Source organism: Athene noctua, chromosome 2 (genome assembly GCF_965140245.1).
Source record: "Athene noctua chromosome 2, bAthNoc1.hap1.1, whole genome shotgun sequence".
In the NCBI taxonomy this organism is placed as follows: domain Eukaryota; kingdom Metazoa; phylum Chordata; class Aves; order Strigiformes; family Strigidae; genus Athene; species Athene noctua.
Genome location: NC_134038.1, coordinates 128,713,658 through 128,732,653, shown reverse-complemented (window position 1 = coordinate 128,732,653; position 18,996 = coordinate 128,713,658). Strand labels below are relative to the sequence as shown.

The 18,996-nt window shown below is 38.3% G+C and overlaps 1 protein-coding gene across 11 annotated transcripts in view; it reads right to left on the bottom strand.

Annotated features, from left to right (window-relative positions):
- The window catches only part of ANKIB1 (ankyrin repeat and IBR domain containing 1), a 104,146-nt gene that overhangs the window by 49,068 nt on the left and 36,082 nt on the right, over positions 1-18,996 (bottom strand). For all 11 annotated transcript variants that reach the window (XM_074900268.1, XM_074900261.1, XM_074900260.1 and 8 more), the window contains one exon: positions 17,424-17,688. In XM_074900268.1, the coding sequence (XP_074756369.1) occupies positions 17,424-17,611 (188 nt within the window). In that variant the 5' untranslated portion in view covers positions 17,612-17,688. The remainder of the gene's footprint in view (positions 1-17,423; positions 17,689-18,996) is intronic.

Below are 18,996 nucleotides of genomic sequence, written 5' to 3'. Positions count from 1 at the left end.
GGCTGGCACTGCCTAATACAAAAATCAGACCACATTACTCTTGGTGAACAGCAAAAAGCAGAACTTGGTAACCAAACTGACAAAAGAAAATATTACTTCCTTCAGTTATTGGTTCATGCTACAGTTACAAGTGTAAATGCCACCTCCCTTTTCTGCTGTCCCTGAATACATCCCACCAGGTGCTACACAGTATGCCTCTCTCTCTCAGAGTTCTCCCATGCTTTGTTCAGGACAACAAATAATCCCGGAACTGTTCTGTTAATAAAGGAAGAGGCTATACAGGGTAGGTGTGGAATCTCCCTTTTGGACACTACTGAAAACAGACTGGGTAAGTATTTCAGTAGAAAAAGTTAGGCACAGTTGAGCTGGTCCTGTGATGGAAGGATGTCTTAATGATAGCTGTTTAGTCAGTTGGATTTCTGTCCTTCCTTCCCTCTGAAAAATCTTTGAGCAGTTTGAGTTCAAAATGAAACTTATTACTAAAATACTGTTCTTCTATATTAGTGGTAACAAAGTATCCAGAAGAAAAGATAAAACCAAAACAGTGTCCTCTATGTTGCCCTATTTCGGCGGCAAAATTATTCCTTAGAGAAATCTCTCTTTCCACGATAGCTGACATGATAGATACATTTGTTAGTAAACATGAATATGCCAAACTTGAGATTAAAGATGTTGCCAAAAAAGTGACAGCACATTTTGTTTGCTTGGGTTTTTGGTTTGCTTGTTTGTTGGGTTTTTTTGGTTGTTTGTTTGGTTTTTTGTTTTGTTTTGTTTTTTTTTTCCCAGAGGAAAAGGATTTAGTAACATAGGGGAAATGCTTCACAGACAATGACATGAAATGATAATACTAACCAGTATCAAACATCATCTAAAATTAATTTGTTTATTTGAGTCAGCTTGGCATAGTATGAAACTAGAGACAGAAAGAAAGGAGGTGAAGTGAAAAAAAAAACAGAAGGAAGGAAAGGAGGGGGAAGGATAGGGAAAGGCAAAGGAGGAGTGGAGGGGGGGAAGGGAGGGAGGAAGGTGAGGAAGGAGGAAGGAAGAAAGGCAGGCAGCAAGGCAGGCAGGGTTAACTCATTGGGAATGAGGAGATGAATTCTATAGAGGCACTTAGATATGAGAATGCTAGATGCCTTAGGTACGAGGTTTTGCATGCAAAGCCTACATATAGAAAATACAAGGCTAAATGTCAGTCATTCTTGGTCTCTGTATGATGTAACTTTGGAGACTCACTAAAGTCTGAGTTCCTCTACTTTTGCAATAAAATCTGTTTTATGGTACATCAGTATCTTTTCTTCTGTTAATTCCCTTTCATAATTTCATTTGTTATGTTTTCACCTCAAGTAAAGATCACCCCCAGGTTAGCCTTCAATGCATTTTTAAACTGCCATATGAACAGAAAAATGTCAAGTTGTTCATTTTTCAGTTCAGAGTCCTTAAATCAAGATTATAAATAAAGGTTTTAAAAAAATTTTATTATTCCCTCCTCCCTCTACCCATGACATTTACTATCCATATGCCTCCTAATGTTCCATCCCCAAACTCTTGCATCTTCCTTAAGAAAAAAAATAGAGATCACATTAGTAGGAAGAAAGAGGCAGTGGCTCTTGGGATTGTAAAGAACTTCACGACTGGCTCCTTTTTCAGTAGTTTTTAAAACTAGATAACCCTGACGTTCAAGTCAGTAGGCCTGGCTATTTTTACCTGATACCTGTAACACAAAGTTTGTAAAGGTAGCAGACATCTGTTAACTTCAAATTCGCTCTGGAATGAGTAGAGAAGGAAGTGTGATAATGATGGGGCCAGGTCCCTTATGCAATCACTACAGTCGATTGTGGTATGGTAGGAAAAGTACCAGTTTTTTGAAAGCAGAAGCATTCAGCGGGAATCCCTGAGGACACACAACTGAGGAAGTACCGAGACTGAAGCGTCACAAAGGCATAGCACCAAGCTTGGGGTATGAAGCTAACAGAAACAATGCAGTATTGCAAAAAGGGTGCACTTTGTCTTTAACACCAAGTGCCTGAACTCTATTTCAAAGTTTGCACTTACACTGTATAACATGCCGGATGGCTGCACTAATTAGACCTGCATATTTTGAATTTCAGGAAGGTCTTTTGGGTATTCGTTAACCACATCTTTTCCTCCCACTTTGAGCTGCTTTATATTCATTTTACTAATTCCTGCTACTTCCCAATTCAAAGTAAAATGTAACTTTAAAAATCAGTGAAGAACTCTCTGTGGTTTCTGTATGACACTGAACCAGGGCTTGCATTTTTTTTAATTGCAAGAAGACCTTAATTGTCTCCTCCCAAACCAGATGAAGTTTCTCTAGTATCTTTAGCTATCTAATCATTACCTTCTAGGCTTGATAATACTATAATGTACATTTTTGTTTTCAGTATTTAGCTCTTTATCATCAGTGGAATTCCACAATGTGGTATTTTAAAGCATGTGATTCACTCTTGAATCAGGTTACAGTGCATCCAATTTCAGAATAGCACAATGTTTTTGTGGTGACCCATGAAAGCCATAAATCAAGACACTTTTTCTTACAAAGCAGTATTTCACATACAAAAATATTCATAACCTCTGCTAAAATAATATCAAGGTTAACTGAATCATATCAGTTAAAGAGACCATCCTGCTATATTCATCTTCCTCCCTTTATTTTTTTAAAAACCTCACTATATTTTTCCAAGCAACTCTGCTGAAATTCTCTTTAATGATCCCAAGCTATGTGGATTTTATCCCTATTTGACTGACTATATGTTGTAATCTATTACTTTTCCATTACTGAGATTTATGTAGGTTTACAGAAGAACCTTTGTAGAAGACAAATGCTGAATGGATATAATGCTCTCCCATAGCTTGAGGTAGATATTTCACCCTATTCTTAACAGTTCAGTGATGAGATGGTTCTGCCCTAGGCTGAAATTCTGTATAAATGTAGAATTTGAAGGTTGTCAGACCAGTGCCCCCTTTTACATCTGAAGTTTCTCTCTAAAGGTTAAACAGTAGTTTAAAAGGTAGCTTTAGGAGTAACTATTAGTACATTTTTCTTCAACATAAAATTAAGCTATTGGAAAAAAAACAATAAAACTCTTAAGAATTTACGTATATCCTAATCTAACATGAGAAGTGCTTACATTCTGCTTTCTTGCAGATTCTCTGTTATTCAACAAAGAGAAAGGCACTTTTCCGCCTTAATGAAATAATAAGCTCTAGGATGGATTTAAATCTTTTGAAGTGTCATTGTGCTGTTTTACTATCACATCATAGCACAAAGAAAATCCCTACTCAATGTCTATCAGCAAGGTAGGTTTCAACTCCTGCAGGAAGAAGTAGCAGCAGATTTCTTTTTCCCAAAAGAGAAGTCAAAAAAACCCTCCCTAGAAGGCTATTCCCTTGCCTAAGCTCAACATCTACCCTTCTGTCAAAGTTATCTGCTTAAAAATTGTCCAAACATCTCTAAATATGTTAAAAACTTCAGTACGAACCACTGGCAAATTTTTGAGACCAATTTTGTGGCATTTGTAAAAAACACTGTTGGGCTTAAGAGAAAAATTAGGTTTGATTACTTGTGCTCCTTGCTGTCACTTCTACATCTCATGAGGGATGTGACAAACACTGGAGCTGCCAAAGGCAACGAGCACCTCACTCTGGGCACATAAATGGGCTTCAAAGTGCCACACTATTTCCCCTTTTTCTCTCCTTAACCTCTTTCAAAAGTCAAAGGATCAGATCTTCAGTGTAAGGGGAAGTCAAGCCAATACTGAAAAGTCCAGCCTAACCCACGACTTAAAGTCCAGAGAAGATGACTGGTGTTCAAAAAAGGGTAAATTAATACATTTTATATCCACAATTCACTATTTGAGAGGGCTCCATTTTTACCACTGGTATTTGGTGAGTAAGAGTTTCACAGAGCAGTGCTATAGATCCCTGCAATTTGGCTCACAACTTCAGAGGTCTAAAAAGCTAACTAAATTTTACCTGGAAATGTACTGATGGAGTGAAAATACGCATTGCCTGTGGGAAATACCACTTATCCGCAAGGCAGCTAGACTTTACTCTAGCTGCAGTTTCCAGATTTTGCTTTCAGCTGTAGCTCTTTGCAGAATCCAAACTTGAGGTGACAAAATCATCAAAAAAGTGTTGAAAACAGTGACAAGAAAGAAAGGGCTCTAACATTCACGCCTACTACTATCTGTATTTGCAGAAAAGCAGCAAGAGACTCAAGATCACAAGGCTGTGAACTTGAATAATAAACAACTGGCACATTCCCTCACTCCAGGAAACTAACATCAACACAACCATTTCTTCATGTTTTAATAGAATCTTTCATATCTGGGGCATGAAAACCACCATATTTACAGCCTCTTTGCCTCTCTAAACGAATGCTATATACATTATAGCTATATATATATGTATACACATGTACATATATGCATGCATATAAAAACATGAAAATGTACCTATGTATAGAAAAATAAAAGCAAAATAAAAACTAGCATAAAATGAAATTATAAAGGTAGTTCTGACAGCTGAAGACTAAAGCGAGTGTGAATCTGCTCAAAGACGGTGAAATTTATTGATTTTTCAATGCAAAGCCCTTACGTATACAATATAAACTACATAGGAAATTGCGCCATTACTTTAAGCAAGACAAGTGAATTACCAGAAAAAGGTTAGCTGCAGCAAAAAGGTAAACTGATCTGTACAGGGTTCCCTCTCACAACATCCCCTGTGGTCCTTGGGTTAGATAGCCCATGTAAGCCCAGCTTGCTATTAAAGAAATTACACTACAAACTACAGTGCAGGCACAAACCTAAAGCTCACAGCTTTCTGAACATTAAGAGAAGTATTGGGTAAGCCATGAGTTACAACAAGATACAGAAGAGCCAAGCCCCGTTACCCAGTAATTTAAAACTCATATGCAATGAATTAATACATACAATTATTGAACCATTCAGCTTCCAACACAGTAGGTCAATACTGATGCATTAGATCCTGAATAACCATGGTCATTTCATTAACTCAAAGTAATTTTCCCCCAAAATGTACTACAACAAAACAACCACAGTGTATTAGCAAGCACTTGAAGAAATCTTTTTAGTAATTACTGACAGCTGTATAGAAGTATGAGCTGGTTTAAATAAATTTGTGAAGAGTATTATTATTCACTTGATGTTGAAAGCCACATCTAGTAAAAGTAATTATTGATATCTTTATTCATTATATAGTGTTGGAAAATTCTTTGTTAGTACTTACAGTTTCCTCTTTGTTTCATTAAGAGTCTTAAGCTTCTCTTACAGCCCAGGAATCTCCTGCATGAGGTAAAAACCTGGGCAGGAGACTATTTCTCTTCTAAGATAAAGAATCTGTTGACAGATCATTAACCATTTATCAAAGAAAAAAGACTATTATCCTGACTTTTTGTAAGCCTTAAATTCAATTGGCCCCTTGACTAAAAACTGTTACTATCAGAATTCCCATAAGCACTAGTAATATCCTGCTATAATAAGGAGTGAGGTTATACCCGTGGTGATTTGGGCTAACAGCAAAGGAAGCATCTGAGAGGCTGTCAATGATACTTACTGTCTCTACTGCTGACGGAAGTCTGTGAAGAGCTAATTCTTCCTTCTGAAATCTGAAGCCTTCACAGACATTTCAAGATCCCTTACATCAAGTCCTCCACTCTGCCCTCCAATTCTGTATTTTTCCTAAACATAAATGCCTCCCATTTGTTCCTATTCATATGACTCCTACCAAGTATGGCATGTCTGGCAAAACAGGATAAATCAACTTCCTGAGTAGTCCGACAATTTCTGCAGATTTTCATAGAAAACCACCAATTTGAGAACAAATTCCAGACTATGCTACATAGGAATCAAGTCTTTTACTTTGCACAATCTAAGGTTCAAATGGAAATCTTTGACTCTTGACAACATATGCTCTTCTGGGCCTATTTCAGTTATGGACTTAAAGTAATGTTCAGTACAAAAATACTGCCTAGAATGCAAGCACTGTCTTCACTTATTCCTAAACTGGCTCTGTAAAGCCTTACAGTCTTTTTCACTGTATTGCTGTAATTCCACCTATGGTTTCCCCAAATAGCTTGCTTCCAAAAGACTATTAAAGGTCAGTCAGCACCTGGGTCTGAGGTCCAGTTCTGGATGACACATGGTAACGTAGTAACCCATTGCCTAAAGACACCTAAGAAAATATGCATCGATAAAGAACTTGCTATTCTTTTTAGTAAAAAGATGCAAATAGGTTGAAAAGGTTTTTTGGCTTAGTGGTTTTTGTGTCAGCCAATATGATTAAGTATGACCTTCTGTAAATATTAATCTTTGGCTTGATACAATACAAAAAAACAAGAGGGACGATGTGTGAGAGTGGCAAAGGAACACAAGTGAATTGTGGAGCACAGATCCACAGATAGTGTACACTGAAAGTGAGGAACACAAAACTTGGTTAATCCCTACATTTATTATACTGTGGGGGGAAAAAAAAAAGTAAATAAATCATGCTTTATATATGGTTCCTATGCCTGTCAAGAGAAACAGCAGCACCAAAACATAGAATTAAATCATTCCTGATGCAGAAACCTATCAACAACATCATTAAGTTATCTTTAACCAGAAAACTACTGCATTTATTTATGAGCAACTTGAGCTTGGCTTTCCCTTGGACAGTCAGGAACTGTTTCCATGATCCCATGCCACTTCTGGCTTTTATTTTAATATTCTGAGTGACATTTCAAAAGAAAAAGGGCTGAGTGCCTAATGAGAAGCTGCTTCCATTGGACCTTAGCAGCAGTTTTTGTGACTACATGTCTTCTATAATGCAGAATCTGTGTGATTTTCATGTCTGTCTCTGGCCCTTCTATACATTTCTTTATGGCTAGAATTGATTCTTGAACTTGGGTGTCATCCTTCCAGCCTTCTCTCCAGATCTCCCTTCGAACACTTTTTTTTCCTGAAAAGACTATCCACACTGAATTCTCTTCTCAGATAACTGTGAGATTATTATTTTTTAATTGGTTTCAAACAAATGTCAGATGAAATAATAAGCATGAGACTACCAATAAGTGGGTTATCTTCACTGTTTAAACACACAGCTTTGTATTTCTGCTCAGGGACCATTATCTACATATCAGCTTGTAAATCACCTAGTAGTGCATGACATCTAGTGTTGGTATTATTTATACAGCAATAATGATGACATTACACAGCAAATACTAACAGGCTTTGCATCATTTCTATTCTATTTCTTAAATCTATGAATGTATCACAGAGAACATCTCATCTTCCTCTGTCTCTCCAGAAAAATCCTTTTGATCTGTTGCTTGATCTTTAATGACACTAATTTTTATTTTCCTTAAATGTCTCAATGAAGTAATTTTTTTACATTTAAATTGAACAAAATTTACAAATTTTTAAAAATCAAATAATCCACAGTCTATATTTTAGCCAAAAGGAAAATAGGGTTTATATACAATGTCACTGAATATTTTGGCTGGATATTGCATTCAGCTATAAAAGTTAATTAGTTATTTCTGATAAATTTACTTCTGTTTATCAGAAACTGCAAGTCTCAGTCATTGTTCTGGTAACTACTGAGCCAACAGATTTCTCTGGTAAGTAAGCCATGTGTGTCTCTAGCCCCAGGGTGAAGTTAAGCCATTTGACACAATGATTCAGCAGTTATCAATCAACTCAACAGAGTCACAAACTCTACCTGGTTACAAAAATAGTTGAAATAAAGATTCAGTCATCCTGGCTGGCAAGGACCAAAGCTGTACTTCTCTACAACCCAAACATAATTTTACTTTGCCTGTGGTAAAATGTTCACAAGGGTTCTACTAAGGAGAACAGGTAACACAGAATAAGAAATCTTTAACAGTGTGCTGCATTAATATATCTCATCTCACCAGTCACTAATGAAGTGATCTTAGCCTGCAGTATCTGATTTCCAAGGAAAGAAAAATAAGAACAATGTGGGGAATTGATGATCATTTCAGTAAGAGCATTTAAACAGTGTCTGAACATGTGCAGAGAAGAGCACTGCAACCTAAGGTTCCTGCTTTCCTAAGGGTGCAGAAAAAGCTAGTAGCAAGAGAAAGCAATAACTCAGCAGTGGCACCTGTAACTGGAAAGCAAGGCTGTATTGTGACCAGTGAACTCTGTAGGCATCACATATTCAACCTATTAAGGTTAAAATAATCAGAAATCAGCTAGAAAAAGGTCAGTTTCAAGAGCTGAGAACACAGCAGCTGATCAGCATTTGAGCTCTGCTCGTAGGTCAGACCACTGTCAAGATAAAGCCTACCCACTGTTTTGTATATTGTGAGGAAGTCATGAGGGAAGACACCTTGGGAGGCCACACATCTAGTTAGTGAGAACTGCTTTTAAATGATATTTTGAGCTTTAAAAAAAAAAATCAACAAGGGAATAAGTCAGATAAGGGTTTGTTTTTCAACCTACCTTAGCTGTACTTTAGAAGACAGTACCCAACTAGGTGACAGCCTTTGAGAAACCTAGCAAACACTACTGCTGTTACTCCATGTAGCTGCTCCTCTAAGCATCCCCACTGTTTTCTGTCTTTAACAGTTTTCTCAAGTGAGGATTCAGTCACAGTAAGAACTTGTCCAGTATTAAAAGCTTCTTAATTTTATCATTCCTCCATCCTCTTGACTGCTCTTGAGACTGGGTTATCATGAAAATGACCTTATACATGACTATTTTCTACCATTCAGTCACATGCTCTGCTACTGAAGTCATGGGCATTTCAATTCACTTGGTCCTCTTGCTTCTCTATAAACACTTCCACAAAGCTTCTTCAGATCATGTTCTTCATATATTACTCTCCTACATCAGATCAAAAACTCCCTTCAGTATTTCATATTCCAAAGCATTTAGTAAGTGACCAAGCCTCATAACCTAAAAAAAAAACTAATCTGGAAAGGCTCTTACAGAACCAAAACCAGGTATTTTTCAGCAGCTGAGCAGAATGACAACAAAACATTCAGATAAACACCAGTGCTCGTGCTTGGGTGGATCCAAACACTGCAGTGACCATTCACCACAGACCATGAAAGTAAAACATTTAACACTGTATCACAAGCAGTATCTCCCACAAATAGCATTCATATCTGATATTGTAAACTTGTGAAAGTGTTCAATGTGGGGCTTTGCAGGTGCTTCCTCTTCAGTTTTACACGATTTAGCATATTCTAGGATGAGAATCATCTTCTCTCAGCTCTGGAGAATTACAATGCAGACAACTACAGCTCATCCATTTCTCTTAGATGCTCTTTATAATCAGTGGGAAGAAACCAGCACTTCTGGCACACAATTAGTTGAAAATATTTTATGGTCAACTTCACAAAAAAATGGAATTGTGCTGTTGCCTTCACTAATTATTCTGACTAGATTTATTAGCTAGGTCTACACTGACTATAAAAGGAGTCTAACATGGATACTCCCACTGCAAACATACTTTTAGGAATACAATTAATCACATATAAAAATTATATTCTAAATAGTCAATTTATCTGAGTGATTGTTGATAATTAAAAGAAGTTTGCTTTTTGTAGTTCAAAAGTGAATAATCTAGACAATGACATTCTAATAAATTATTCAGATGCAATATAATGTACTGTAGTATTTTAAGTTATTAAAGCAGGGCCTAATTCTTTTGTTGTGTGAGAGAAAAGTAAAATACTTAGGTGGATATCTTTTATACTAAAAACAGAAATCAAAACTTTTAAAAACTACTTTTAGGAAAGAAGCATAGGTAGCTATTATACCTTCATAATTTTTTTCCCAAATGAGGTGTAAAGTTGCCTGAAAAACACCAGACAAACTTAGTCATTCAAAGAATTGCCATGAAGAACAAAAGAAAAAAAAAAAAAAAAGAGAGAGAAAAAAAAAGATTCCTCCGGGATTTCTGAACAACCTACTGAAAATATCCATACATTCAATACAAATTTCCTTATACTGGGACCCTGTTGCTTTGGTTAATAAGTCCATGTTTTCCCCATTTACCCTTATCAGCCAAAGAGCTGCTATTAACCTTACTATTATTTTTCTTTTGTTCACATTTATATGAGAAGTACAGTTAGGAAAGTAATTTAAAAGGGAACACCAAGTCCTGCTGGCAAGGCATACTGAAAATAGATTTTCAGAAATTTGATAAAGAAAATGTATTTTGTAGCACCTTTCTGAAGATTTCAGCATGAATTATTTAGGTCAATTTGGATCTCAAAGTTTAAACATTTATAGAACTTCTGTCTCAGACAAAACACTGGAGAGTGAAGTGGCCTGAAGTACCCTCTTTTTTATTTGCATCTCCAGAAAAGAAATAACTATCTAAAATTCAGAGCAGGTTCAACATTATTAGAAAATAAACAACTACAGCACCTCTCTAAAGCCAGAAGATCTGCAAAGAAATTAACAGGGTTTCCTCTAATACTTCTCTTTGACACATAGTTTTACAGCACAAAAATCCCTTAATATCCTCTCAACTTGAGAGAAGTCATGTTCTGAAAAAGTCTGCACACATCTTCCTTGAATACATCCAAAACTAATTTTCAACATGACTGCAAAAACCCAAAACCCAACAAAACCTGACATGGGAAGACAGTCTGGAATGTGTTGTGACCTATGCAATGTTCCCTCTGACGTCAACAAATGTTGTGTCAAATTCATCCTATATATAACATGTTGGTAATTTCAATAGACTTTCTTTGATTGCATTACAATTGCTTAGACTAGTCATTACTGAAACCTCTTAAACAGCTGTAAAAATTAGGTAAGACAAGACAAGACCGTAGCCTACCCCAACCTGAAATTTCAAGAGCTGCTTATTTATTTAACATATCAGGAAATTTCAGCCTAGAGGAAACCACCACTACTTTGATCTCTGTCATTCTACTGCACTGAAAAATACTTCCCAAATTGTAGCAAAGGAAACAAGAAATGCTTCCTATAGCCAGATCCTGGGCACATTTACCAATGTTTTTCCCTGGCTAGCTTAGCTATGCCTTCAACGTCAGAACTCTTTTACTATTACTGAGTGGCAGGCATCAAGAAAGTTAAAAAAAGTGGTATTATTTTCAGCCTCAGCATTCACCTCAATTTCTAGAATCTTCTGTAACAGGAAACCTTTTTTTTTTTCCCTGTTCTAGAAAAAAAAATCACCTTCACAAAGCCATTCTGCCTCCCCACAGTCCCATGTTTCTATCACCTCCTCCCCCTCCCCCCCCAGTTTTTCAGCCCAGGACCAGCAGCAACTGCTACAAACAATCCACTTTTGGCTTGAATATTCACAAAGTGCTCACAGTAGCAGTATGAAGCACACAATGAAGAAAATCTGTCACTGATCCAAAAAGCTTCCCAGCAAAGCTACAGCACTTAAAGTCATGCCACAACACACAGAGCAAAACGACAGTTTATAGAAGGTGGCTTTTTTTCCCCCTTTCAACCACAGTGTCTTCGTGACTTCAAGCCACTCCATCTCAGCCACCCTCTGGAAAAGCCTATTCTATTGTTGTATTTCAGGAGTGGATCACCAACAGCCAAACAGACCCTAGCACGTAACTTTTCACACTGATAGCAATTCTTTGAACCAAGCAGTCAGATGGTATCAAATGTACCTTAGGCAAAGAAAGCCTGAGGGCATCTAAAGTGCTTGATCGTTTGAAGACTGCATTTCCTAAAGAATATAAATTTCCTGTGTGCCCTTTCTCTGTAATATTTTTACACCCATTTAGTGAATGAAACACAAACTGTCCTCTTGAATAGGAAACTTGTGTTAAGACCTTCATTCATAGGGAATCACAATGAATGTTTATAGTGGAGTAAGCCCAATGGATATGTTGTGCAAAGCTCTCAAAATCCATCTGTGAGTACTATGTATCTTTCATTATTTTTTGACGTTTCTGAGCACTGCGTAACTTTTTGCTCTTACTTCCAGAAGGCTTACCTATCACCCATTAGAGACTACTTACTTATTAGCTCACAGTGAACACAGTCTGAATAGCGATATCAATACAGTTTTGTGACACAGAGATGACATTGCTGAACTAGAGCTGTTAACAACCAAGGCAAACTTCTCTGAACCGTAGTGGTGAATCTAAGCACCACCAGCAGATGTCTAGAGACTGTAGCAGAAAATCACAGAGTAAATCACACTCAAATTGTCCCTGCAGTATTTACAATACAGTCCAACAAAGAAAACTTGAAATGCTAGTTCTTTGCTTCCAAAATGGAAAGTAACCATGTCATGTTTTCTAGAGAGATTTCAAAGGCGTATATTTTCTCTTTGTACTTTTCTATTTTTAGTAAAAGGCCCCAGACTGTTATGAGCTGGCAAAGATGGTAATCCATGGGAGGCAAGGCTGCTGTGGCTCCACATCCCCAGGTCCAGGCAGTAAAGAGGCTAGGCTGCATCCCAACAGACACACATGCAAACATACATACGCAACTCATGGTTGTCCACACATGTATGTGGACAGAAACACTCAGCACTCACATGACTACAGACAGCAGTGGAAAAAATATGCATATAAACAATGCTGATCCCTTCGGTAATTGGCCTCGGATGCTGTTTATCCCATAACTGGTGCTGGATGACCTGGACCTGCCAGTTACCTCACACACACACTGCAGATCATCAGTAACTGGTCCCTGGATCCTCTCATCTCCACTTGCCTTCAACAGGCCTTCTGGCTGACCTGTGGACTTAAGGCTGATTTGAAATGCAGCTCCCAGGCCACTTATCCTACTTGCTGATTAGTCCAGCTTGATATTCACTAGCCATTACACACTGATATATGTGCCGACATATGCATGCACTCTGGTCTCTCCAGCTGCTGGCACCTCAGGCTCAGGGATCCCTCTGTCATGAGGTCTCTACTTCAGTTGCTGGTACTCAGACCTCCATACACAAACATGCACAAAGCAGAGTCCTGTCACCCAGGAAAATAATTAGAAATATAAGTTTAATGAGAAGATGGAACAGATGGCAATGATTCAGGCATGGTCAGACCAACATCATGGTCTGAAAAGCCACCCATTTCCATATCACCAGCCCCTTTTAGCCCCTGCTCTATTGTCCCAAACATGTTCCTCCCCAAATCACCTTGATCCCTGTACGGGGTTGACCTTCATTGGATGCCAGGTGCCCACCCAACCACTCTCTCACTCCCCCTCCTCAACAGTACAGGGGGAGAAAATACAACAAAGCATCTTGTGGGTTAAGGACAAGAAGATGGCTCACCGATTACTGTCACAGGCAAAACAGACTCAACTTGGGGAAATTAATTTATTGCCAATTAATAACAGAGAAGTATATTAAGAAATAAAACCAAAACTAACAACACTTGCTACCCATTCTCCGTTCTGCCTAGGCTCATCTGCACTCCTGACTCTTCTACTTCCTTCCCCACCAAACAGCAGTGGATGGGGAATGGGGGTTGTGGTCTGTTCACAATGCTTCATCTCTGCTGCTCCTCTGCTGCAGCATGGGGTCCCACCCACAGGATACAGTCCTTCCAGAACTGCTCCAATGTGGGTCTTTCCCACGGGCTGCAGCTCTTCAAGAACTGTTCCAGTATGGGTCCTTTCCAGAGAATGCAGTTCTTCAGGAACAGACTGCTCCAGTGTGGGTCCCCCACAGGGTCACAGGTCCTGCCAGAAATCCTGCTCCTCTGTGGGCTCTTTACCATATGTTGCAGCTTCTGCCAGGAGCCTGCTCCTGTGTGGGCTCTCCACAGGCTGCAGCCTCCTTCAGGGCACATCCACGTGCTGCAGTGTGGGGTCCTCCACCGACTGCAGGGGCACAGCCTGCCTCACAATGGTCTTCACCATGGGCTGCAGGGGAATCTCTGCTCTGACACCTGGAGCACCTCCTCCCCCTCCTTCTTCTCTGGCCTTGGTGTCTGCAGGACTGTCTCACATTTTTTTCACTCCTCTCTCACAGTTGCTGCATTTTTTACCTTTTCTTAAATATGTTATCATGGAGCATCATGAACATCACTGATAGGCTCAGCTTTGGCCAGTGGTGGGACTGTTTTGGGGCTGGCTGCAGCCAGTAAGTGTCCAGCATGGGGTAGCTCCTGATCTCTTCTCACAGAAGCCACTCCTGCAGCCCCCTGCTACCAAAATCTTGCCACATAAACCCAGTACAGTCCCCTTCTGTAGACTCCTCCTGACACGTATCACAGCCAGGACAGGGGGTGGTGGATGTCTCTCCTGTGACAGTCCTGGAGCAGGGGGCTCCTCCCTCTGATGAGCGTACTGGGATCCCCCCGCTGCTCTGCCTCTGGGGCTCCCCTGTGCTCCGGAGGATGAGCCCGCCATTACACAACCTCACCCAAACTCTAACTATATAACCCTACTAAACCAGACAGAGAAAATGAGATAGCTGCTGTTACGGGGAACTGCTAAGCGCTATGTAATAACTTCTGGCAACTTCAAGCAATGCTTCAAAAATTCTTCCTGCTAATTAGCTGTGATCAGCAATTTTTGTTAAAACATCTGATCTGTCAGGTAAACATTATTCAGGGCTGCAGACCAAAAAGAAGTTATATATTAACAGAATGTCTAACTGTTTTCCATTTTTTATTTCAACAAAGCTTTCTATGACACTCATGAAAAATTAACATAGAAACAATCCTAGTATTTTAACACAGTCTTGCTGAATCTTGTGAAGAGAAATTAACAGCAAATTTTCAAATGTTTACAGCTTGATTATACACTAAATTGAGTTTCTGCGCTGCAAGTGCTGGATGAAAGATGCAGCCGCCAGATGACTCGGACACCTTCTATAAAACAACTGTGCAGTTCAAAATCCTTATGAGAGTTTTGCTGGTTTAAGATTCTGCCAGTGGACTCCGTGCTGTATTACACAGTTTGTCCAGGTCAGGCGTTTTGCTTCACGATCCTTTCACCTCTCCTCCAGTTTCTTGTTTCTTCTCTTCCGAGATCACTATACCACGACGTCCTCAACTCCCTTTCATCACAAACTCAGTGCCTGTGATTTCACTGTGTCCTTGGACAGTCACCACCAGCCATACATCTGGCAACAGGGAGTTTGTCCCTTTGCCTCAGTATCTGGTAACAGCATTGCCAGATAGGATATTTCTAAACATCCCAGAATATCTCTCTCAGTACACCTTTTGCATAACAGAATACACTGACAACTACATCGCACTACTCTATTTTGAGAAAATTTCACACAGTGAATTGTAAAAAACACATGTCAGTTGATATCCACCTACAATAATACAAATATCAGCCTATACAGAAAAATTGAACTATATGGTATACATACAAGTAACATCTAGAGTTTGAACAACAGGTTATTGTTGTTCCAAAACCAAAACCCAGATATTTGAGATAAATATAAAATATTATAGTATTATGGACATCTCATATTTGTAAATTTCTTTCAAAACACAAACAGATTAAAATTAATTTATGTTCAGCTACTGTTCTTCATCAGTAAATAGAAGTATTCATTTTAATATTCAATTTATTTAATCTCTGCCATATCCAGGACTTTCTGTAACAAAAGGAAGAGGCTTAACTAGAAATCACTTGTGCCCTTTCTCCTATCAGCTTTCCAAATGGACACACTGTAAATCTGATATTCACTCTTACTACTTTGTTTAGAGAAAAAGGCTACATTTTTGTGCAGCATGTCTTAGAGAGAAGTCTGAACAAAGCCCTCAAAGACAGCAGAAAAGTAAATAGTCAAAAACCCTCAGCAAATTACTCCTAGCAACAGAAATGATTCTAACAGTCCAGGTCTTCAGAAGCACTCTAGCGAATAAAAGCATCTTCATTATGTTTACTGGCAAAAAATGCATTGAAAACCTTGGACTCAAACTAGAAAAAATAATTATTATTTTGATAATATTTGCAATGTGTGTGAAATAAAACTGAGTTGTTCTTTAAGACTTAAATGCTAAAGGTCCCATGCAGCTAGTAGTAAAATGTAATTTCTAAATTACCTTCTTTTTTTAAAAAACAAACAACCACAAAGCAATTATTCATGCTCTCATCATTATGGTGCAATATGAATTAACTAATGGACCGCTCAGAAGTCAATAATTATGACTCCATTACTTTCCATATGTGCTGATAATTTCATGTGTCCTTGTTGTTTCAATGAGGCTATATTTTTTAAAGAGATATTTTCTTGAGAGAAATAACCTGAAAATCTCAGAGGAAAAAAAAAATCATACAGAAAATGCAAATAAAAACTGGATGCTATATTAAATTTAGGGGTTTTTTTTCATATAATTAGAGAATCAGAAATGGGGCAAGTTTGGGGATATTAAGAAACAAACAAATTCAGTGATGAAATGAAAACATAAATTAAAAATAGAAATATAGAATATGGGGGGGGAGAGAAAAGTATTTAGCAAAAATCAAGATAGATGAGAAGTTATAAAGTATAAAAAACTGTTTGGTGAATCTCAAACTGAAGAAAAATTTATGGTGGGAGGCCAGCTAGCTAGTAAAGTTAGAGCGTATGAAGGACAAAACAAACCTTATGAATACCACAGGCCCATCAGTAGATGTAAAAACAGAGATGAAAAGAATATTAACAATAATACACTTCACTATATATTTCTGTTGTGTTTCCAAATACAAGGAAGAGGATATTTATGAAATTCTCTCTATCTCACTACCTACTGAAGAAGTGGTTTAGCAATGTCTGCTCAGTACTAACTTCATGAAATACTACACCAGAACAGCTTGTACCTGCAACGTCTGTATATGGATTAAATGTTAATCTTTAATTGATCTTAGAGCACTGACAAAAATATAGAAGAATGGAAGTAGCTAACATTAGGGGTTGCCAAACTTGTTGACTGTGGCAATAATAAATTTACTCATTATCAAGATATTTATACTCACTGTTATTATCCAAAATGAAAAATAAAAGCTGTCTGAATAACGCAAGGATAAACATATATTGTGCCATCTAGAAGCAGATACCATCAGTATGGTATCCATTACGTACAGCTTTACAAACAGATTATTTTAAGACAAGAAAACACATCCAAAATGATGGAACAGTCACTATTTTCAAAGAATTGTAGTATAGGAGTCTTCAGGAAGCAAGCTAAAACTGTCCCAGACTAAAGTTAGAAGGAAGGACAAAGATTCTAAATATAAAATTAGAACCTGTTATACCAGTCTGTAATTACAGACTAATTTGCATGTTTTCTATTACTACTTGAACATGCTACAAATTCTGTGTCTGCAACACACACACACATATGGACATAAATGTGGACATACATGTACAGACACATAAGGTATTTATAACCTAGCTGACACTCTTGCATTTCTTAGGTCAGTTATTCACACCCAAGCAAAACTTCAAATCATACTTACCCCAGTATACGGTTCATTCCATGCCTAGCAGCATAATGGAGTGGAGTATTGTGCTGGTATGTTTCTCCGTAAGAAGTATTTGGGTCAAGAGTTTCTTTTAGTTGAGGGTTGCTCTCATAGATTTGGCAGGCCAAGTTTTCATCTCCATTTATAAGAGCTTTGCGGAATTTGGTGGTTGTATTTCCCATGTTGCTATCCTAGCTATCAATGGCACTTTTTCCTTTCCCCTTCATCCACTTGTACACTGTTGTAACATGCTTCCAGCCTAAAAAGACAAACAATATTTCAGTTATTCTGCAAAACACTCCCCTAGTTGAATTCACCCAGAGCTACAGCATTGTGAGCTGGCATATGAAGTAGTACATAGGGCCTGTAAACTCTGCTTGTGAACTGCTGGAGTCCCTCTAGGTAAATACAAACAAATTTCTGATTCTTCACAGATTATTTTCCTGATAAATTGTGCCATCTCCCAGTGCAAATATCTTCACTACCTATATACTCTTTGAACATACAGAAAAGAAAAAAAATGGCCAACATCCACTCATATAAGATAGCGATAAATGCTGATTTTCCATGAAAAAGCAGTGAATTAGAAATTAGAAGTGATTTCAAAACACAGTAGAACTAAAGCAGAATTCTTAAACAAGGAGGTAAAATTCTTCAAAAACATGCAAGAAAGCAGACATCAGTTTAACTTTTACTTAAAGATCATGTAAAAATGTGCTTGAAGCACCTGTGCTTGTGTAGGTGGGTGTAAACAGCACCCTTCTGTGACAGCAAGATGAATGCACATGAACACAAGAATTACCATGGTTCCATCTTAACAGTTCTGCTAAGCAGACTCTTAAAAAAACACCTAACCTCATTTTTAAAATGAAGCTTAGAGATCAACAATGAATGGGTCCACACAATGCCAGGCATTATACTGGCACAAACCAACTGTACCTTACAAGTACTTCAAAGTACTTTCCAGCTGTTATGCTCCCCAGCCTCACAACTTTACCTGATGGAGAGGACCAGCAGATTGAGTTGCATAAAGACAGGGCAGACAGAGCATCTCCACTCATGAGATGGAGTAAGAGAAGCTTATCAGGTCATGCAGTCAGAAAGAGCACACATTGGTTTATGTCAGAGGGACAGACAGGGGACTCAGCACCAGGCTACAGCTGGTAGCACAGTGAACCATCTAGGAGGTCTCTTTTGTGCATGAGTCATCCCATCCAGACTGCTCCACTCCAGACCTTTCACCCCACAAAGGACACACTGGGATACAAATATGCCAGGCACAGCAGGTTAGGAAACCGAGACTTTTATGTTGGGCATATATAATCAGACAGGGCAGGAGCTGCTTCATGCCCAGGTCCCTTATATTCAACTAGTTGGGACTATCTCAAAACTTCTATTTCTACACTGGCATTCCAGCACAATTACTGGTGCCCAGACAGCCTTACAGAAAGAGAGGAATCCAAGGAGTGTAGAGTTCCAGAAAACCCAAGGAAATCAGGATGTGGGTGCAATTCATTGAAAAGGATTTGGGGAAACCTGGGGAAGAGCTGCAATGAGATATTTTTGT